Source organism: Cherax quadricarinatus, chromosome 83, assembly GCF_038502225.1.
Source record: "Cherax quadricarinatus isolate ZL_2023a chromosome 83, ASM3850222v1, whole genome shotgun sequence".
NCBI lineage: Eukaryota > Metazoa > Arthropoda > Malacostraca > Decapoda > Parastacidae > Cherax > Cherax quadricarinatus.
Genome location: NC_091374.1, coordinates 3,564,922 through 3,588,800, shown reverse-complemented (window position 1 = coordinate 3,588,800; position 23,879 = coordinate 3,564,922). Strand labels below are relative to the sequence as shown.

The following is a 23,879-nucleotide window of genomic DNA, read 5'->3' as shown; positions in this document are numbered from 1 at the left end:
AATAAGTATAAATTTTTGACCAAGACAAGGTGGACATGTTATACTGTATATACAGTACTGTACTTCAAGGATTCTATAGTGCTGATGAAGGACTCCTTATCCATGGATTTGGATCTTCTTCTCTCCTTCCTCAGATCAGATTTGACTGCCTGTCATTCATCAGGCACTGATGATCCCCTACAAATTTAATGCTTCTCCTTGGTGGCCTGGGGTTAAAGCTCTTGCTTCACATGGCGAGGGCCTGGGTTTGATTCCCAACCAGAGTAGAAACATTGGGCGTGTTTCTTTCCACCTGTTGCCTATGTTCCCCATCAGTAAAATGGGTGCCTAGGTGTTAGTCGACTGGTGTGGGTCGCATCCTGGGACACTGACCTAATTTGCCTGAAATGCTCAGCATAACAAGGGGGCTTTCTATATACAGTGGACCCCCGCTTAACGATCACCTCCCAATGTGACCAATTATGTAAGTGTATTTATGTAAGTGCATTTGTACATGTATGTTTGGGGGTCTGAAATGGACTAGTCTACTTCACAATATTCCTTATGGGAACAAATTCGGCCAGTACTGGCACCTGAACATACTTCTGGAATGAAAAAATATCGTTAACCGGGGGTCCACTGTAGTAGTATGTCATTGATGTGATCTAGGCCTGTACACCATGTACATGTACTTGTAGTAAATAAAGATATTATTATTATTATTATTACTTTTCAATATTAGGACAGCACTGTATGACCCTGGTGGGTTTAGTGCTTAGTTTTAATTATAATGAAAATAATAATCAACATTAGGAAATAACTGTTGTACTTTAATTAGGTTTTTTTTATTGTGATGCACTATACTGCAGATATACCATTTAACCCTCTTGAATATTTCCAACAGGACTGAAGTTTCTTAAAAAATATCAGTTTGCCCAGGATATAACTTTCAGCAGGACTGAAGTTTCTAGCACATTTACATGGCAGTTCTTCCCAGGATGCAATCTACTAGAATTGGCAAACAGGTAATTGTTTACTTAATTTAGATCTAGAAAGTATGTACATGTATATAGGAAAGCACTCTGGCGGGAGAGTCATCTGTTAAAACTTACTTTTGTGGTCACAGTGGTGCTTATGTTAACCTTCCTATGGTGTATAAATATACCTAGTTGCATGACTCTTATTATAGTCAGCTGGCCCAGTGGCTAACACGCTGGTCTGGAGCTTTACAATTCACTAGCCTCAAGTTCAGTCCTCACTTGTACTGTGGTTTGGTAATAGAGTTGTGGATGAATGAAACAAGATCCCGGGTAATGTCACTGAAGCTATAACGTTGTGTAGTTTTAAAGATACACAAGTGGGTGTGGGTGGGTGTGAGTTGGACCTTCCTAGCTTGGGCTGGTAGACTTCAGAAGTAGTGCTCCTTCCTTCTTGAGTGGGTGTGACTTGGACCTGCCTAGCATGGGCCAGTAGGCCTGCTGTAGTGCTCCTGTCTCTTATTTTAGTGGTAAGTGGGCAGGAACAGCAGGATACATACAAGGTAAACCTCACGTAGATGAGTAAGACGTCCAACAGTTTAGTATTTTATTAGCTAGATGTTTCACCGTCTCAGCAGTTGAAACACAGAGGAGACAACAGAAGTAGTGGAGATGTAGATATAAGGTGATCAGTCCCTCAGCCTTGAAATAAGTAGGTTTGAGGTAATGTTATTTACTGACAAGGAAAACCTTGCCGGGTTTTACTGTCTTCAAGAGGGAGCTGGATAGGCAGCTAAAGCCAGTATCTGACCAGCCGGGCTCCGGTTCGTACGTCGGGTTGCATGTGTCCAGCAGTAACAGCCTGGTTCAACAGGCCCTGATCCACCATGAAGCCCGGTCATGGACCAGGCTGCAGGGGTGTTGACCCCTGGAACACCCTCCAGTTATCAGTGTTCAAATCCAGGACATTTTGGTTGTGAATCGTGTGGTCTTGATATTAAGTAAGTTTATTTGGGCACAGGCACACATACCTGGAGTATACCTGGAGAGGGTTCCGGGGGTCGATGCCCCCACGGCCCAGTCTGAGACCAGGCCTCATGGTGGATCAGGGCCTGATCAACCAGGCTGTTACTGTTGGCTGCACACAAACTGACGTTCGATTACCATACATAGTGTAAATTACCCACCAGGATAACCCAAGAATATCAAACAATGACTTATTTCCATTGGAGTCCTTGAGCTGCTCAGCATCCATTCATATACATTCATATACATTCATATACACCTCAATTACTGGGAGCGCTTGAGGTTCCTAAACCTGTATTCCCTGGAATGCAGGCGGGAGAGATACTACATGATTATATACACCTGGAAAATCCTAGAGGGACTAGTACCGAACTTGCACACGAAAATCACTCACTACGAAAGCAAAAGACTTGGCAGACGATGCAACATCCCCCCAATGAAAAGCAGGGGTGTCACTAGCACGTTAAGAGACCATACAATAAGTGTCAGGGGCCCGAGACTGTTCAACTGCCTCCCAGCATACATAAGGGGGATTACCAACAGACCCCTGGCAGTCTTCAAGCTGGCACTGGACAAGCACCTAAAGTCGGTTCCTGACCAGCCGGGCTGTGGCTCGTACGTTGGATTGCGCGCAGCCAGCAGTAACAGCCTGGTTGATCAGGCTCTGATCTACCAGGAGGCCAGGTCACAGACTGGGCCGCGGGGGTGTTTACCCCTGGAACTCTCTCCAGGTAAACTCCAGGTAATAGCTACAGATATGGTAAACCTGAGGAAATTAAAACTTCATCAGAGTATAAAACAAATTCCATCCACACAATAGAGTGAAAAACTAACGTCAAAGACCTGGGAGTGATCATGGTGGAGGGTCTCACCTTCAAGGACCATAACATTGTATCAATCACATCTGCTAGAAAAATGACAGGATGGATAATGATGCCAAGCCCATGATGACACTCTTCAGGTCACTTGTTCTATCTAGGCTGGAATATTGCTGCACACTAACAGCACCTTTCAAGGCAGGTGAAATTGCTGACCTAGAAAATGTACAGAGAACCTTCACGGCACGCATAACGGAGATAAAACACCTCAATTACTGGGAGCGCTTGAGGTTCCTGAACCTGTACTCCCTGGAATGCAGGCGGGAGAGATACATGATTATATACACCTGGAAAATCCTAGAGGGACTAGTACTGAACTTGCACATGAAACTCACTCTCTACGAAAGCAAAAGACTCGGCAGACGATGTAACATTCTTCCCCAATGAAAAGCAGGGGTGTCACTAGCATGTTAAGAGACAACACAATAAGTGTCAGGGGCCCAAGAGTGTTCAACTGCCTCCCAGCATACATAAGGGGGATTACCAATAGACCTCTGACAGTCTTCAAGCTGACAATGGACAAGCACCTAGTCGGTTCCTGACCAGCTGGGCTGTGGCTCGTACGTTGGATTGCGTGTCACCAGCAGTAACAGCCTGGTTGATCAGGCCCTGATCCACCATGAGGCCTGGTCACAGACCGGACCATGGGGGCGTTGACCCCCGGAACTCTCTCCAGGTAAACTCCAGGTAATATATGAAGATAAACATGAAATATGTAATTATATTTCACGTTATAATTCTAAATTTATTAACCTAGATAGTATTTTAGGGCAAGTGGAGCTACCTTCCTCCTCCTCCTTGGATCACTAATATTACCTTCTTTTCCCAAGCACTGTGTGACCATATTTATTTAAGATAAGATAAGATTTCGTTCAGATTTTTAACCCCGGAGGGTTAGCCACCCAGGATAACCCAAGAAAGTTAGTGCGTCATCGAGGACTGTCTAACTTATTTCCATTGTGGTCCTTAATCTTGTCCCCCAGGAGGCGACCCACACCAGTTGACTAACACCCAGGTACCTATTTGCTGCTAGGTGAACAGGACAACAGGTGTAAGGAAACGTGTCAAAATGCTTCCACCCGCCGGGAATCGAACCCGGGCCCTCCGTGTGTGAAGCGGGAGCTTTAGCAACCAAGCCACCGGGCCACCTTTCTTAATGCAAGGAATTGAACCTGACGCCTGTGTTCAGCATGCCTTTATTAATAATAAGAATAGAGCAGACATTGTGCAAAGCAAACATTTATATGTTAATTTTTCTTTAAAAAGAGCTTTATCAAGTCAATTTAGGTGAAAGATTTGCAACCAGTTGGTTTGCGTGCAGCCAGCAGTAACAGCCTGGTTGATCAGGCTCTGATCCACCAGGAGGCCTGGTCACAGACCGGGCCGCGGGGGCGTTGACCCCCAGAACTCTCTCCAGGTAAACTCCAGACCTCTAGACAAGTTTACATTTGACAATACATACATTATTATTATAATCAAGGGGAAGCGCTAAACCCGGAGGATTATACAGCGCCTGGGGGGGGGATGTGGAAGGCATTCAGGCTTAATTCGGGGAACTGGAGCACAGATCCAATTCCCTAAATCAAGAGCCCCTCACCAACATCAAGGAACCTTCCTTGAGGGGACAATACATACAAGTTATGTACATGATGGAATAAGCATTTCTTTTGGTCATTATTTTGGGAGGTATTAGCAAAAACAGTATAGTTATTTTGAGTCATGCAACTACCTGAACGAATGTAAACCAAGACACATTAAGACCGATGGCGGAGTAAGGTTAAGTTATTTTAGGTTACGTTTTGTCTGGATAGCTTAGGTTTATTTTTTTTGACCATTTGCCGAAAAAAATACCTAAACTGTAAAACAGTCAGGTGGGTTAGTTTACTTTTTCCCCCTATATGGTAAATAAATTATTCGGAAATGCTGTCTGTAAGCACAACCAAATATCACCAATCTCTGTACAAACATTGTTTTATGCTTAAATAAATCATTGTCTTTACTGTAAAACTAACTTATGGCTGAAATTCACTGGAGTCAAAGACCTCAGTGGAAATAAGTCACTCTTCTCCTCAAGGAAGGTTCCTTGATGTTGGTGAGGGGCTCTTGATTTAGGGAATTGGATCTGTGCTCCAGTTCCCCGAATTAAGCCTGAATGCCTTCCACATCCCCCCCCCCAGGCGCTGTATAATCCTCCGGGTTTAGCGCTTCCCCTTGATTATTATAATTGACTTCTTTTTTTTTTGGGGGGGGGGGAGGGAGGGGGTAAACGTAGGTAATTTTCACTATGTATAATAATCATAGTGATTATATGTACCTATACCTAAATTAACTTACTAACTCTTTCATGCTTTTACCCATTATTATTATTATTATAATCAAAAAGAAGCGCTAAGCCACAAGGGCTATACAGCGACCAGTTTACAGCGACACTCCACAAATCAAAATTTAGTCATATTTTTTCCACCATTCAAGTCGGTAAGTGTCGTTTCTCAAAGTATTTATGGGAGGATATTATACCAGCTTGTAGTAACAACTTTCCAGAGAGAATGTAAAGTATATTAACCAGTTTTCAGGTCTGGCAGGACTGGTCTTTTAACCCCCCCACCTCAAAAAAAAGTTTCTTTTTCCAAGATGAACAAGACCACATCGCAGTGCTTACACGTGTACTGCGCTATAATATGGCTAGATCTATGGAGAATAATATTTTCATACGTATGTTAAATATTCTTGATTAATCTTTGAGGTCCCCCTCAAATTTATTTATTTTTAATCTATTTTAGGAGACAATATGGTTAGTAGAATAGTATCCTGTAAATAATAATTTTTTTTTTCACTGAAGCACCATTTAGGTATGAAAATAAAATTTTAGGCGGTTTAAATAATTGTTAATATTACACTAAAATAAGTTAAATTATATTTTTAAAACAAATCTTAAACAATTTTGAAATTTATGGCCGACATGCACCGCATGACGGTGTCTTTCTTTTACGTTTAGCAATATTTTTATTACATGTAAAATACATTACCTGTTTATTGGAGAAAAAATATAAATTATTTGTGTTTGTTATATTAAAATTACGTTCGATTTTTTTTAGACTTGTCTCGCCGTTACCTCATTATTATTGATGCATGAAAGTAAATGAAAATTAAGTTAAGAGAGTTACTAATCTGTTTTAACTTTTAAATAATAAGATATTACAAGGACCCCAATGCAAATAAGTCATTTTGACTATTTTTTGGGTTATCCTGGGTGACCTACACATATGCTGCTATGTATGATAATCTATGTAACTGTATGTATACCTGAGTAACCTAACTTACACTGGTAATTGTATTTATGTGTACCTGTATTTAAATTTATTAACCCTCCGGGTTAATTGAACTCCAATGAACATAAGCCAATTTAACTTTTTTGAGGTTATCCTAGATAATTTATATATGCTTTAGCGCTTATCTTTGATTATAATAATAATAATAATGATGATGATAATAATAATAATAATACAATATGTATAATAATTGTATTTATGTATGTACAGTATATGCCTAAATAACATTACTGCTGGAAATTCCTCGGTATTACAATGACTTTGTACCAATCAAATTATGAAAACATAATAACCTTAGCAAAGAAATCAAATTTTCTTGTTATTATTATTTGATAATAATAATAATAATAATAATAATATTAATAATAATAATAATAATAATAATAATAATAATAATTAAAGGAATGTATAGTGTGTGTAGAATATAAGAGATCCATGCTGGCTGCAGCAGCCAGGATAAACTGTGGCTGGAGGACTGTGTCTGTCTCATCTCCCACACCATGAGTGACAACGAGCATCCCGAGAGTGCCAAGAGGATCAAGCTGGATATCCCGTGAGTGTTTATCTCTCACTTGTGAGGTGTGTCAGGGGTGGGGGAGGCTGTGATGAGGTGGTATATGGAGGAGAGTGGTGTGGTTCCTCTGGGGTGGGGGAGGCTGTCATATAAGACGGTAGTCTTAAGTAAGTTTATTTAGGTGTGGGTATACATAAGTATACTTATGTGAGGTATTATACATAGTAGTATATGTGTAGATTACTTAGGAAAAGCTTAGAAGTTCAGGCGAAGTGACTTATTTCCAAGTGGGTCCTGTATTTCTTTACAGGACGGGCTTTATAGGACGGTCTTTACAGGACAGTCTTTACAGGACAGTCTTTACAGGACAGTCTTTACAGGACAGTCTTTGTACTGTATGGTAATTGTATTTATGTGTACCCAGTGGAGGACCTACATTTTTGGGGCCCTGAAGCTTGAACTGGGGCCCCTTCACAACCCCTTCAACCGTAGACCCAAAATTTTTAAGCAATGTGGACCAAAGTCATTTCTGGGGCCCCTCTAGTATTAGAGACCCTGAAGCTTAAGTTTCATTAGTTTCAGAGTAGATCTGCCCCCCTGTATGTACCTGTACCTAAATAAACTTACCCTGGATAACCCAAGGCTTTAGTTATCCACTCAGCCAAATTCAGACATTATTTTATTAACCAAAATCTGTTAAGAAACATTGGACATGTTTCCTTACACCTGCTGTCACTGTTCACCTAGCAGTAAATAGGTACCTGGGTGTTAGTTGACTGGTGTGGGTGGCATCCTGGGGGACAAGATTGAAGGACCATAATAGAGACAAGACAGACAGTCCTTAATGATGCGCTGACTTTCTTGGGTTATCCTGGGTGGCTAATCCTCCCCTGGGTTAAAAATCCAAAAAAATCTTATAGGGTAGGTTAGGCGTGGTTAAGGTACGTATGTTATATTACGTTAGGTATTGTTTAGTTAAGGTTAGATCCCCTCAAGGGAGGTTTCTTGATGCAGGTGAGGGGCTCTTGATCTGAGGAATTGGGTCTGTGCTCCAGTTCCTTGAATTAAGCCCGAATGCCTTCCATTTCCCCCACTTTATGACTGTATGACTCCTACAGATTTAGTGCTCCTATATAAATACACATAAAGTTAAGATTGTTATGTTTGGTTAGGTTAACTTAACCTGAAAAGTAACTTGAGAGGTACTGTATGGTGATACTGATGCATGTAGATAAGAACATATGCACTGTTCAGTAAATGTCTTGATCAGCCGGGCTGTGGCTCGTATGTTGGTTTGCGTGCAGCCAGCAGCAACAGCCTGGTTGATCAGGCTCTGATCCACCAGGAGGCCTGGTCCCAGACCGGGCCGCGGGGGCGTTGACCCCCGGAACTCTCTCCAGGTAAACTCCAGGTAAACTATGTATATGTGTCTTTAATTAACCTGAAAACACCACCTGTCTGTGTTTACGTTTGGCCAGGATATAAGACACGCTTCGGTGTGCTCCGTAACCTAGATGAATATTAATTTTCCTTATGTCTCGTAAAATAACAACTTACTCTAGAAATGGTTTCTTATTTTGTGATGTATATAGATTTTATGTATTGCAAACTGTAAAAAAAAAAAATAATCAGAATCCACTGAGAAATTTTAAGTAACTATTACGTAGTACCAAAAATCTAGGTTGTTACTCAGGACTGTCCGGCTTATTTCCATTGGAGTTTTTAAGTTCTCACTCCCAGGATGCGACCCACAAAAGTTGGCTAACACCTAGGTACCTGCTTACTGCTAGGTGAACACAGGCAACAGGTGTTGAGTTCTTGTTCAGTTCTTGACATTAAAACAATATCAAAGATGGTAGACACAAGCCCACTACCATTATAGTATGCTCCTCACTTAGCAACGAATTCATTTACCCACATGGTCTTAAGAACGGAACTCTGTTGTTAGTGAGGAGAGGCTGTAGTCTTTAATTGGATGGTGTGAAGTCTCATTTGGTGAAACCATACCCGATTGAAGTTTTACCTATATTTTAGGATATACACTTGCATTTCCATGGAGCCATCAATGACAGTTTGAAAAATACAGCAGGCTTTAGCCTTGAAGTTATTGTAGTAGTATTAATATTTTACATAATTGATAGTATAGTTTGGTTTTTAGCAGGTTAGAATTTGAAGGCCATGACTGTGGGTACTTAATAGGTTTACCTCTACAGATTAAGCAGACCTGCCCATTTGAGTGTGATGTATGGTCATTTCAAAACTGCGTTGACCAAAATTGGATTCCATCATGTATGACTTAAGTAGTCATGTCTGATACCAGCACAGCATGGGAATTGTTGGCTAGCAATTATAATCTGCCAGTAATTAATAACTTAGCTCAATTGTGAGTTCCTGACGTATAAATGAGAATTTATAATTGAGAGAAGGGGGACTTAACTCATCAGTATAGATCTGTCTCTGATTATTATTCAACATGCGGTACCTGTGGTAACTATTCAGATATTTGGTTAAATGGTTGATTTAGAGTGAGATATATGATGCCTGAAATGCATGATTACCCCACAGAATAAAAGACCTTCTCAAGTAACCATAGACACTACATTAATGCTGTACTCTGGATAGCTGACGTCCTACCTCCTATCAGTGTTTGAATGAGATATAAAAAAAAAACATGAAGTCAGTATGACTACATACACTGTTTTAATACAGTGCTAAAATTTTAAACTGACTGTAAGAGTAAACAAACTTGACACATTATGATCTAATTTAATCTTGATGACTTCCTCCAACAGGAAAAAGGAAGAAAATAACTCCCCAAAATTACCTGCCCTCCCTGCCCACCATGGAAAGAGGTCAGAAAGGAATGAAAATGGTTCACAGCAAACTAACCCTTTATGATTAGCTGGCTTTTAACAGTAATATGTCTGCTACCCAGATTTTGAGGGGTGGCTGCAGTGCTGAGCCTTGAATCTTGCTTCTAGCATCTTATAGCTAAATATTTCTTAGCCAATCAGTTTTAAACTTAGTTAAGCCTAACCTGACCTGAAATGGTTCAGATTCATTCAGATAAAAGATTCTTCTGAGTGATTTTTTCCCTCCCTGCCCTTGAAAAATTTGCATTATGTGGTTACAATTTTTAGTGTACTCGAGTGATGATTTTTTAACAAAATCTTGCCTAACAAAATATTGCTTACCTGTTTTTTGTATAATTGCAGTCATATATTTTAAGTGATTCCCTATTCCCTACTATACTGTGTTACTATTTATCCTTTTTTTTTTCAATGAGTTACTCCTGAAGAAAATGAGACTGCTTTAGCTGCATGGGGTTGGGAGCTTAAGTTTATTTTTAAGATACATTACTATGTTATGATTTCTTTGGTAAAGGGTTCTTTGTAAGGTCATTGAAAATATACTTTCCTTCTCAGTTGTAGCATTTAAAGACAATTTTTATTGGTGTATTCAAGTAGTGTCACTGGAAAAAGCATTGTTTGGTTCATGTATGTGACACTTTCATTTATTCCAAATTCTTGATTTGTTGGTTTTGCATTATAGTAACATTACTGTACACTCTTGAAACTCTTAATATTGTTGAAGTACTGATGTTATTGTGATGTGCCAGGTTATGGCACCATGGAGAATGTGATTTTGTCCATACTTTCAGAAGTATTTTCCTGCTACATGATTTATATTTTAGGGAGCTGATGTTCCTTCTGCTTTGGAGAAAGCTGACACAGAGACTTGAGCTAAATACAACCTTATCTAATTTTATTTTGTCATTACTTAAGCTAACCTAAATTTCTTTACTCAGGGTACATGTAACTTCATCTCTTAGCAAAGGTAGGGCAAATCATTCTTTTAATACCAGTATGTACTCTCATGTGAATTAATCCATTGGAATTTTCTTCCAGTGCATAATTTTTCGTAAAGAATACAGTACAGTGGACCCCCGGTTAACGATATTTTTTCACTCCAGAAGTATGTTCAGGTGCCAGTACTGACCGAATTTGTTCCCATAAGGAATATTGTGAAGTAGATTAGTCCATTTCAGACCCCCAAACATACACGTACAAACGCACTTACATAAATACACTTACATGATTGGTCACATTCGGAGGTGATCGTTATGCGGGGGTCCACTGTATTGTGTAATTAATTTTTCAGTAATTGGTTTAATAGACTGTATACACGTATTGTGATAACATGGCTGTGGTCCCTGGTGCATAAAATCTGTAATACGGTGGCTGTTGTCCCTGATTCATAAGATGTATTATAAGGCTGGTCTCCAGTCACATTGTATTGGCTTCATATTATACTGTATGGGTATAATGTATTTTGCATGCCTTATCCATGTTCCTTGTACTGGACTGCATTACATATTTCGACTCATGATTGCTTTCACTGCTGTTCTTGTATGAAGATCTACAAAGGTATTTACATGGATTATATTTTTTGCTTTTCATCTGACCGTTCAAAATTTACATTCCTATTAATTTATAAAAAAAATTTCTTTCACATTTTAACAACTGAATACAGAAGAGATTATTAGTCCTTTGTTCCTGGCCTTTTAGTTACTTTTTATAACACATTAGTGTTATATATAATGATTGTAGGTTACTTAAAGCAATTAAGAGTTTTTATGTGGAAACCAAAGCTCACTTAAAGTATATAGGAGAGGGAGAGTATTTTCCAGTAAAAGTAGGTCCTAGACAAGAATGTATGTCACCATGGTTAATTAACAAATTTATAGATGGGGTTGTAAAAGAAAGGAATCTTAGGGTGTTGGGGGGGGGTGGATTAAAAGATAACGAATCTACTGATATAAAGCGGGAGTTGTCACAGTTGCTTTTTGCTAGTGACAAGGTTGTTTTGGGAGATTCTGAAGAGTAGTTGGAAAGATTGGTGGATGCATTTGGGAGGGTGTGTAAAAGAAGAAAATTAAAAATTTACATAGGAAAGAGCAAGATGACGAGAGTAACAAAAAATCCAGGTAATGATTGGATATCATATTGGAGGGAGGGAGTATGAAGGAAATGAATGTCTTTAAATATTTGGGGGTGGAGGGGTCTATAAAAGATGAGGTGAACTTTATAATTGACTTGAGGAAAAAAGGTGAGTGGTATATTAAGGCAAAACCTTATTTGTGGAGGCAAAAAGTAGTTTGTTGGATTATGTATTAGTAGATAAAAGACTGTTGAGTAGACTTCAGGATGTACATGTTTATCGAGGGGCCACAGATATATCAGATCACTTTCTAGTTGTAGCTACACTGACAGTAAAAGGTAGATGGGATACAAGGAGAATAGAAGCATCAGGGAAGAGAGAGGTGAAGGTTTATAAACTAAAAGAGGAGGCAGTTAGGGTAAGATATAAACAGCTATTGGAGGATAGATGGGCTAATGAGAGCATAGGCAATGGGGTCGAAGAGGAATGGGGTAGGTTTAAAAATGTAGTGTTAGAGTGTTCAGCAGAAGTTTGTGGTTACAGGAAAGTGGGTGCAGGAGGGAAGAGGAGCGATTGGTGGAATGATGATGTAAAGAGAGTAGTAAGGGAGAAAAAGTTAGCATATGAGAAGTTTTTACAAAGTAGAAGTGATGCAAGGAGGGAAGAGTATATGGAGAAAAAGAGAGAGGTTAAGAGAGTGGTGAAGCAATGTAAAAAGAGAGCAAATGAGAGAGTGGGTGAGCTGTTATCAACAAATTTTGTTGAAAATAAGAAAAAGTTTTGGAGTGAGATTAACAAGTTAAGGAAGCCTAGAGAACAAATGGATTTGTCAGTTAAAAATAGGAGAGGAGAGTTATTAAATGGAGAGTTAGAGGTATTGGGAAGATGGAGGGAATATTTTGAGGAATTGTTAAATGTTGATGAAGATAGGGAAGCTGTGATTTCGTGTATAGGGCAAGGAGGAATAACATCTTGTAGGAGTGAGGAAGAGCCAGTTGTGAGTGTGGGGGAAGTTCGTGAGGCAGTAGGTAAAATGAAAGGGGGTAAGGCAGCCGGGATTGATGGGATAAAGATAGAAATGTTAAAAGCAGGTGGGGATATAGTTTTGGAGTGGTTGGTGCAATTATTTAATAAATGTATGGAAGAGGGTAAGGTACCTAGGGATTGGCAGAGAGCATGCATAGTTCCTTTGTATAAAGGCAAAGGGGATAAAAGAGAGTGCAAAAATTATAGGGGGATAAGTCTGTTGAGTGTACCTGGTAAAGTGTATGGTAGAGTTATAATTGAAAGAATTAAGAGTAAGACGGAGAATAGGATAGCAGATGAACAAGGAGGCTTTAGGAAAGGTAGGGGGTGTGTGGACCAGGTGTTTACAGTGAAACATATAAGTGAACAGTATTTAGATAAGGCTAAAGAGGTCTTTGTGGCATTTATGGATTTGGAAAAGGCGTATGACAGGGTGGATAGGGGGGCAATGTGGCAGATGTTGCAAGTGTATGGTGTAGGAGGTAGGTTACTGAAAGCAGTGAAGAGTTTTTACGAGGATAGTGAGGCTCAAGTTAGAGTATGTAGAAAAGAGGGAAATTTTTTCCGAGTAAAAGTAGGCCTTAGACAAGGATGTGTGATGTCACCGTGGTTGTTTAATATATTTATAGATGGGGTTGTAAGAGAAGTAAATGCGAGGGTCTTGGCAAGAGGCGTGGAGTTAAAAGATAAAGAATCACACACAGGGTGGGAGTTGTCACAGCTGCTCTTTGCTGATGACACTGTGCTCTTGGGAGATTCTGAAGAGAAGCTGCAGAGATTGGTGGATGAATTTGGTAGGGTGTGCAAAAGAAGAAAATTAAAGGTGAATACAGGAAAGAGTAAGGTTATGAGGATAACAAAAAGATTAGGTGATGAAAGATTGAATATCAGATTGGAGGGAGAGAGTATGGAGGAGGTGAACGTATTCAGATATTTGGGAGTGGACGTGTCAGCGGATGGGTCTATGAAAGATGAGGTGAATCATAGAATTGATGAGGGAAAAAGAGTGAGTGGTGCACTTAGGAGTCTGTGGAGACAGAGAACTTTGTCCTTGGAGGCAAAGAGGGGAATGTATGAGAGTATAGTTTTACCAACGCTCTTATATGGGTGTGAAGCATGGGTGATGAATGTTGCAGCGAGGAGAAGGCTGGAGGCAGTGGAGATGTCATGTCTGAGGGCAATGTGTGGTGTGAATATAATGCAGAGAATTCGTAGTTTGGAAGTTAGGAGGAGGTGCGGGATTACCAAAACTGTTGTCCAGAGGGCTGAGGAAGGGTTGTTGAGGTGGTTCGGACATGTAGAGAGAATGGAGCGAAACAGAATAACTTCAAGAGTGTATCAGTCTGTAGTGGAAGGAAGGCGGGGTAGGGGTCGGCCTAGGAAGGGTTGGAGGGAGGGGGTAAAGGAGGTTTTGTGTGCGAGGGGCTTGGACTTCCAGCAGGCATGCGTGAGCGTGTTTGATAGGAGTGAATGGAGACAAATGGTTTTTAATACTTGACGTGCTGTTGGAGTGTGAGCAAAGTAACATTTATGAAGGGATTCAGGGAAACCGGCAGGCCGGACTTGAGTCCTGGAGATGGGAAGTACAGTGCCTGCACTCTGAAGGAGGGGTGTTAATGTTGCAGTTTAAAAACTGTAGTGTAAAGCACCCTTCTGGCAAGACAGTGATGGAGTGAATGATGGTGAAAGTTTTTCTTTTTCGGGCCACCCTGCCTTGGTGGGAATCGGCCAGTGTGATAATAAAAAAATAAAATAATAAAAAGGGGAATGTACCAGAGTACAGTGGTATGACACTTTTATATGAATGTGAAGGATGGGTTTTAAGCACTGAAAGTAGGATGAGGTTGGAGGCAATGTGTGGTGTGAATATTATGTAGAGAATTTGGAATTAGCAAAAGTATTATTTGGAGGACTGAGGAGGAGTTGTTGAGGTGGTTTGGACGCTTAGTGAGGATGAAGCAAAATAGAATGACTGGGAGGATATATAAATCAAGGTTGGAGGGAAGGTGTGGGGGCTGTCCTAGGAAAGGTTGGAGGGAGGAGTAAAGGAGATTTTGTATGCGAGGGGCTTAGACATCCAACAAGCTTGTGTGAGGATGTTAGTGAGTGCAGTCAAGTGATTTTTAATGATTTGATGTGCTGTTGGAGTGTGAGCAAGGTAACAAAGGGATTCAGGTAAAACCAGTTGGCCTGGCTCGAGTCCTGGAGATGGGAAGTACAATGCCTGCACTCTGAAAGAAGGGCAGAGATGTTGCGGTTTGGAGGATCATCTGAACTTTAGTGTCAGTCTGCTTATGGCAAGACAGTGATTGAATGAATGATGGTGAAAGTTTTTCTTCTTTGGAGTCACCCTACCTCACTGGGAGTAGGCCAGGGTGTTTAAATAATAATAATAATGCTCAAGGGGGTCTGACCCCTAGCTGGAGTTTCTGTCTCCATGTGGGCTTAAGTTCTCGTTTAGACTGTCGACTGGACGATGGTCATTCATGCTATTCTTCATGTTAGGTTTAAAGCCTGTCGACTACACGATGGCCGTAAAGATACATGTCAGCCGCAAACCACGGATCAAAGAAAACTCATACTGTATATACAGAGTACATCTGTGTATAAACAGATCCCTAAAATTTGTGTACAAAAGTGTCTGTGTACAAACACTCCAGAGAGAACTTTCTGCATATACTGTACTGTACTGTGTAAATTTAAGTGCATGCCCCATAAATCCACAGCTTCAACCACCACCTGTACGACATCTTCAGCAGCCTGTCTATATCTTACCCACTCATACTATCTTGATTCACTTGCCACAAACGAACCCACATAGAGACAGTAGAAGATAAGATGAGTGCTGGATAATTCAGCCTCTCACCAAGGCCCACTTCAGCAAAGCCCTGCCTATTACTTTTATCTATGTTTTTATTGTGTTGTACAGTATGTAATGTGTCTGTGTCAATGAGCGCTTAGTGACATTACGGTTGTAACCAGATATAATAGACATGTAAATAGTTCATTACCATTGCAACTTTAGCTATCAGAAATTTGCGGCCCAGTCCCTGGACCCATTATGTGCTGCTGTAATATTTTTGACTACCACCCACAGGATGGGTATGGGGTGCATAAATAAAGAGATAAAACTGAGCGCTGAGTGACCAGTGCGGTCAGTGTTCCAAAAGTGTCACAACTACTGCTATTTATGCAGGTTAACGTGCGTGGCCGAAATGTAGAGCACTTGTGTGATATATCATCCCTTACTGGTTAGTGTTTCCCAATAATAATAATTGATAGTAAATATCAAACCAACAATCGTAAGAGCTACCCACGGTGATTGTAGGCGCTACTAACGATGTTGTGGTTATCAATGCAAGATGCATGACAGTGGAGAGACGGGTATACTGATGAGTGGTATATCAAGGTTGGATTGTGACGAGGATTCCCTAGGTAAGCCTCCTTCCGCTGATCCAAGGAATTGGCTCTGCCCTTCCCTTGGAATAAATCTGATTACATACATCCCATTCTCCCTCTGAATATAATAATATAAATTAATATTCAATAATTATGAATTTATTCAATATGAATGTATTCCTACTCAGTGTGTGTGGGGTGGGGGGGATAAGTTTGCTGGTACTGGTACCCCTGTATTACTGGGGTGGGGAATGTTTTGCCGGTACTGTGTGCTTGTAACTGGTCCCACCAGTGTGGTCTTGACCGGGTGTGGTGCAGTCTTGACGGCCCAGGCTGGTGTGCGCGTGAGATAGATATCGTCTCTCCTGTTGGAGATGGCTGCTGCCGCCAAGCTTTGGTGAGAGACGTTATAGCACATGCAACACTGTTGTCTTTCTTTTCAAAGTCTTGCGCATGCGAGAGTTGCTCTTTTAAGTGGTGGCGACACACTTCAATATCGCAGCTTGTGATGGTGGAATTTGACTATGTGGATCGGTTAGTAAGCTAGGAATTCAAACACTTTAAAGGGAAAACCATTGTTATATCAGAGCTCACCCTCAGTGGGACTTTTTTTGTTAATCAGGTACTTGATAAAGCCTCACTGTGAAGTGAAACTCAACATCCGATAAAGCACGTAAAGGAACTTGAAAACGTGTAAAGGTTTACAAGAACAGCCCCAGAGCTGAGGGGTATGACCTGTGAGGAGAGGCTAGTCTGAACAGCGGAAAGTTTAAGCACAGATGAATCGCGATGAATCGCAGGGATGTTAGGAAATACGCTTTTAGCCTTAGAGAGAGAACCCAATAGCGGTCAGCAGACGCGTAGGGCCAGGAGCTGAGACTCGACCCCTGCAACTATAATTAGGTAAGTACAGCGCCTTTGGCCAGATCAACCAGGCTGTGATGGATATATGGGGCTGCGGGCCACCAACAGCAACAGCCTGGTTGACCAGGCAAGCACCAGACGAGCCTGGCCCATGACCGGGCTCCGGAAGTAGAAAAACTCAGAATTTATCAAAGGTAAAAACTCGTATAATAATTTTAAGCGCAATGGAGCCTTATCAAGTTGAAGCCTCGTATCATAGCGTTCACCTACAGTAAGGCTTTATCAAGGCACTACTGTAGTTGAAGATTCGTATCATAGTCTTCACCTACAGTAAGGCTTTATCAGGGCACTACTGTAGTTGAAGCCTCGTATTATAGCGTTCACCCACAGTAAGGCTTTATCAAGGCACCATTGTAGCTGAAGCCTCGTATCATAGTCTTCACCTACAGTAAGGCTTTATCAAGGCACTACTGTAGTTGAAACCTCGTATCATAGTCTTCACCTACAGTAAGGCTTTATCTACTGTATCATAGTCTTCACCTACAGTAAGGCTTTATCAAGGCACTACTGTAGTTGAAACCTCGTATCATAGTCTTCACCTACAGTAAGGCTTTATCAAGGCACTACTGTAGTTGAAACCTCGTATCATAGTCTTCATCCACAATAGGGCTTATTCAAGGCGCTACTGTAGCTGAAGTCTCTTATCACAAAGGCTTCACTACTGCGGATTGACCACGTGCTTGACAGCCCCACTGTAGGTGAACCCTCGTAAAATATATGTTCTAAGTGTGTCTCAAGTACCACTTGCCTTGGTATAAGTGGTTGTCCTTACGATGTTTCGTGACCACATGCTAGTTAGGCCTGAGATGTTCCGTGACCTGAACATGCTAGTTAGGCCTGGGATGTTCCGTGACCTTAACATGCTAGTTAGGCCTGGGATGTTCCGTGACCTTCACACGCTAGTTAGGCCTGGGATGTTCCGTGACCTTAACATGCTAGTTAGGCCTGGGATGTTCCGTGACTCACACGCTAGTTAGGCCTGGGATGTTCCGTGACGTTCACACGTTAGTTAGGCCTGGGATGTTCCGTGACTCACACGCTAGTTAGGCCTGGGATGTTCCGTGACGTTCACACGTTAGTTAGGCCTGGGATGTTCCGTGACTCACACGCTAGTTAGGCCTGGGATGTTCCGTGACGTTCACACGTTAGTTAGGCCTGGGATGTTCCGTGACTTTCACACGCTAGTTAGACCTGGGATGTTCCGTGACCTTCACACACTAGTTAGGCCTGGGATGTTCCGTGACTTTCACACGTTAATTAACGGCCACCATGTGTACGATGTTTATGAGGCGCCTCCACTCTTCATGAAAGGGGCGGGGGTGCCTCGACGCTGTGAATGGCTCTTGATCCACGGATCTGGAGTGATCTATCCTTGGTTATGTATACTGTATATTTAGCACTTTAAGTGTCGTTATTCACGCAGGCAGGTCACATTAATATTAATGTGTAATCTTATAATCAAATGTAGATACGAGGCTAGCGTTGTTGATGAATATTGTATCGTATATCATTAATACACTGATGGGCGTTCTCTTATGGTATACAATAGCAAGAAGTAGACACGTGCGGAACATTTAGGTATTTTTATTAATCGAGGCTGTGGAGCTGAACACTTATGTTGAAAATAGTATAAAATACCGACAAATTGACGAGTATCTTTTTTGTTGAAATGTGTCGCCTACACAGTAAGCTTCCTCAGTCAAAGACAGAGGTATCAGGTGTAGTAGCGTAGTAGAGATTTAATCAGTCCACCAGCCTTGGAGAGAGATTTGAGGTGGTCAGTCCCCCAGTCTTATCATGGTTGAGGGGACTGATCAACTCGTATTGACCTCTCCACTGCTTCTGCTGTCTCCAGTGTTGAAGTCAAATCTGTATTCGACTGGTGAAGCATACAGATCAGGCCAAATGATACCATGTTTTGACAGTAAAGATACCCAGCTGTTGCATGCATGTCTTATTCTGTGATAAGCGTTGTTATATCAGGACATTGCTAATTCCTCTACTTTCCCTCTCATCTCCTTCCCACAGCTACCCCTCTCCTGGGTGGCTGGCTGCCTTTAACTCCTCTCTGTTAATTTCTCGCCCTTTCTTAACTGATTTCTAACCCCTCTTTCAGCTGCCTAAGCCCCCTCTCAGCTACCTATCTCTCCTCTCAGCTGCCTTTTAACCCTTTCCAGCTGCCTCCTACCTACTCAAAATTCTCTCCCTTACCCCCTTCTACCTTTTATAAGCTTCTCCCCACTATTTAACTACTCTCTCCACTTCCAGCTGACCCCTCTACCCTCTTAGTTACGCACTCTCCCCTGCCACCAACCCCCTGCCTCCCTTCCGCCTCGCAGGTACCAACGAAGATAGGGTGGAAACTAACTTGCAGCATAGCTATGAATAACTCTTACTTTTGTTTTGTTCTTAAACAGGAGTACAGTATATGCAGAGGTTTGTAGTTGTGTGTATTTACTGAGTATTAGCTTCCCTGTGTTAAGTATTAAAGTAGCCTTGATGTAGCGTCCAGTATTCTCGTCCCTTCAATATGGCTGCCTTTCATCAGACTCGATTACCTCCCATTCCTCAGGCACTAAGACTTACGGGTCCACCACTTTACAGTGAATATGACGGTAAACAAAACACCCTGCATTGTTGAACTCTGATGGAGTTGCGTGTTAAGCGAGACAAAAGTTTGAAAATATGAGTTTTCACTCCTCCAGGCAGGCAGGTGTCTTCATGGTGCTCAGGGGCTCATCTGACCCACACAACTTATTCTTCCCTTCCTTGGATCCAACCTGAATGGCTCTCATTCCTCAGGCGCTATATGACTCCTACGGACTTTGTGCTTTCTCCATCCCCCCCCCCAATTAAAATAAAAAAAATTCAAATTTGTGACTAGTCTCCCGAGTTCAACAAAAAATACCGTGACCGACAACAACTGTCAATATTTCACATCTTGTTAGTGGTTAAGCACTCATACATACATACATACATACATACATACATACATACATACATACATACATACATACATACATACATACATACATACATACATACATACACATACACACATACATACACACACACACACACACACACACACACACACACACACACACACACACACACACACACACACACACATACACACACACACACATACACACACATCTATATATATATATATATATATATATATATATATATATATATATATATATATATATATGTGTGTGTGTGTGTGACAAGGTCTCTGGCAGTGTTGGTGAAGACCTGTTGCGGTGAAGTCATGCTGGCATTGTTGGTGAAGGATTGTTGTTGTGGTCATGCTGGTAGTGTTGGTGAGGACCTGTTGTTGGGGTCACACCAGTCATGCTGACAGTATTGGTGAGGACCTGTTGTTGGGGTCACACAAGTCATGCTGGCAGTGTTGGTTACTAAGGACCTGTTGCTGTGGCTACATCAGTCATGCTAGCAGTGTTGGTGAGGACTTGTTGTTGTGGCTACATCAGTCATGCTGGCAGTGTTGGTAAGATCCTGTTGTGGCTACATCAGCCATGCTGGCAGTGTTGGTGAGGACCTGTTGTTGTGGCTATATCAGTCATGCTGGCAGTGTTGGTAACCTGTTGCGGCTACATCAGTCATGCTGGCAGTGTTGGTGAGGACTTGTTGCGGCTACGTCAGTCATGCTGGCAGTGTTGGTGAGGACCTGTTGTTGCGGCTACATAAATCATGCTGGTAGTGTTGGTAAAGACCTGTTGCAGTTGCGGCTACATCAGTCATGCTGGCAGTGTTAGTAAGGTCCTGCTGTTGCGGCTACATCAGTCATGCTGGCAGTGTTGGTAAGGTCCTGTTGTTGCGGCTACATCAGTCATGCTGGCAGTGTTGGTAAGGTCCTGCTGTTGCGGCTACATCAGTCATGCTGGCAGTGTTGGTAAGGACCTGCTGTTGCGGCTACATCAGTCATGCTGGCAGTGTTGGTAAGGTCCTGCTGTTGCGGCTACATCAGTCATGCTGGCAGTGTTGGTGAGGACCTGTTGTTGCGGCTACATAAATCATGCTGGTAGTGTTGGTAAAGACCTGTTGCTGTTGCGGCTACATCAGTCATGCTGGCAGTGTTAGTAAGGTCCTGCTGTTGCGGCTACATCAGTCATGCTGGCAGTGTTGGTAAGGTCCTGTTGTTGCGGCTACATCAGTCATGCTGGCAGTGTTGGTAAGGACCTGCTGTTGCGGCTACATCAGTCATGCTGGCAGTGTTGGTAAGGACCTGCTGTTGCGGCTACATCAGTCATGCTGGCAGTGTTGGTAAGGTCCTGCTGTTGCGGCTTCATCAGTCATGCTGGCAGTGTTGGTAAGGTCCTGCTCCTTGTGGTCCGCACCAGTCATGGAGGCAGTGTTGGTGACCACATCGACTCAAGGTTGAGGGACTGATTACCTCATTCTCCTCCTGTTCTTCAAGGTTCTCCTTTGTATGGACTGATGAAGCCACTGTGTGGCGAAACGTTTCCTCAATAAAGATACCCAAGAGTTGCACATTTGTCTAATTTATCAGGCAGTGTTGGTAAGGACCTGCTCCTTGTGGTCCGCACCAGTCATGGAGGCAGTGTTGGTAAGGTCCTGCTCCTTGTGGTCCGCACCAGTCATGCTGGCAGTGTTGGTAAGGTCCTGCTCCTTGTGGTCCGCACCAGTCATGGAGGCAGGATAAGGCCTGCCTCTGAATCTATTTAAGAAGTAAGGCTGGACTTGTCAACAGTGTTAAGTATACCCAGAATATCACGGTGTGTTAATGCGTGTGTATCTACACAGATGTGTTCTCTCGGTACATGCTCCTAGGTGTGGATCTGTTTACACAGTTTTCTGTATCGGTGTATATTCCCGTCAAGCGAGGTTCCTTGATGCTCGTAAGGGGATCTTGATATAGGTAATTGGACCTGACTTTAATACCCTTTTAGGGATTAAAATATTCTTGATATTAGTATACGTTTGATTTGCAGTCTTAATGATCCACGTACAGTTGACTGACGACTTCAAACAGCAAAGTACCTGCAGACTAACTTAGAAGTCGTTTTAGTAACGAAGATAAGATAAGATAAGATAAGATTTCGTTCGGATTTTTAACCCCGGAGGGTTAGCCACCCAGGATAACCCAAGATTGTCAGTGCGTCATCGAGGACTGTCTAACTTATTTCCATTGGGGTCCTTAATCTTGTCCCCCAGGATGCGACCCACACCAGTCGACTAACACCCAGGTACCTATTTGCTGCTAGGTGAACAGGACAATAGGTGTAAGGAAACGTGTCGGAATTTCCACCCGCCGGGAATCGAACCCGGGCCCTCCGTGTGTGAAGCGGGAGCTTTAGCCACCAGACCACCGGACCACGAAGCTGGGCGTCTAGTCTCGTTGTCTGCACACTTGTAATATACGGAGCGATCCTTGGTTGTCATCTACCCAGCCACCATGTCTGCACACCGGTGGAATATATAGAGCGATCCTTGGTTATCATCTACCCATTATCTACAAAAATCTTATGATAATATTCTGTCGTGATTTTTTTATTATTATTACTGAGGTGCAAAAACTAGCGGTGGCGCTTTATTGTCGTTTGTTGTAGTCGCAGTATTGACTTATTTCTCGGAAGACATTGACGATTCCTGACGAACAAAACACCACCATCATTCTCTCCCTTCTATGATATGTAACACTAGCTACAAGCTGTGTGGGGTATAGTATTAGGCCACCAGTGGTGTGTGTGTGTGTGTGTGTGTGTGTGTGTGTGTGTGTGTGTGTGTGTGTGTGTGTGTGTGTGTGTGTGTGTGTGTGTGTGTGTGTGTGTGTGTGTGTGTGTGTGTGTGTGTGTGTGTGTGTGTGTGTGTGTGTGTATCTTGACCTGCTGATATTTGACTAGCGGAGCCTCACGCTTACACACGCCCGCTACTCTCAGACTTAATACTTCATAACAGGGGTAAACTGCTGCGAAGCGCCAAACCCGTGCAGGTCATTCAGTGCAGTTAGTGGAGGCTCGATCCTCCTTGCTGTTAGTGCATGTCTATATGAACACCAGGGTGTAGGCCGTAGGGTGAGGTCGAGGGTGAGCTGGAGGCCAGACCCTTCAAAGGAGCTTCCTTAATGCCGCTCAGGATCCAAGGAATAGGGCTTGCCCTTCCCTTGGGTCGAACCTCGTTCATTACCTTATATTTGGCAGCTGTTGTATGATTTGTACGGGTTTAGCACCCTTCCATAATAGGCGTGGTCAGATGTGCATCCTAGCCTCAGTTTACTACCGATTTTTTTAAAGTGTTTCTTGTAACTACAAATACTTTTATTTTTTAGGTTAGTTTAGGTTATATAAATCCACAACTAAGAAAATAAAAGCCGACCACGATACGTCTTTCAACGAGGTGGGCCCCTCAAGGAAGATTCCTTGATGTTGGTGAGGGGCTCTTGATCTAGGCAATTGGAGCTGTGCTCCAGTTTCCCGAATTAAGTCTAAATACCTTCCACATCCCCCCCCACAGGCGCTGTATAATCCTACGAGTTTAGCGCTTCCCCCTTGATTAAAATAATAATAATCAACGAGGTGGCTGAGCGTAACCAGGAAGCGTTGAAATCTGCACGAGTATCATTGGTGGCGCAAGAATGGTGAGAAGATTAATTGATTAATTGTGCTTGAATCCTCTTGAACACTCGAACCATCATGAAGGCTGCATGTCACCTGTTCATCACCGGTCAAGAATATTTTAATACTTACAACAGAGATGAAAGTAGACTCGGCATATGGAAATAAATGGTATAAAATACCGACACAATGGAAATATAAGCACATATGCAGTATAATGTGATCCTTTATTGACAACGTTTCGCCCACACTGGGCTTTTTCAAGTCACAAACAGATGTTT

At 42.1% G+C, this 23,879-nt stretch overlaps 1 protein-coding gene across 7 annotated transcripts in view; it reads left to right on the top strand.

Annotated features, from left to right (window-relative positions):
* The first annotated feature begins 6,607 nt into the window (after window positions 1–6,607).
* Adk2 (Adenosine kinase 2) overlaps window positions 6,608–23,879 on the top strand; it is a 97,100-nt gene continuing 79,828 nt past the window's right edge. For 2 of the 7 annotated variants that reach the window (XM_070102711.1, XM_070102709.1), the window contains exons 1-2: window positions 6,608–6,742; window positions 9,496–9,555. In XM_070102711.1, the coding sequence (XP_069958812.1) occupies window positions 6,690–6,742; window positions 9,496–9,555 (113 nt within the window). In that variant the 5' untranslated portion in view covers window positions 6,608–6,689. Of the gene's footprint in view, window positions 6,743–9,495; window positions 9,556–16,428; window positions 16,467–16,562; window positions 16,604–23,879 lie in introns of those variants that run through there. The other 5 variants (XM_070102717.1, XM_070102713.1, XM_070102716.1 and 2 more) reach the window with 4 other exon arrangements.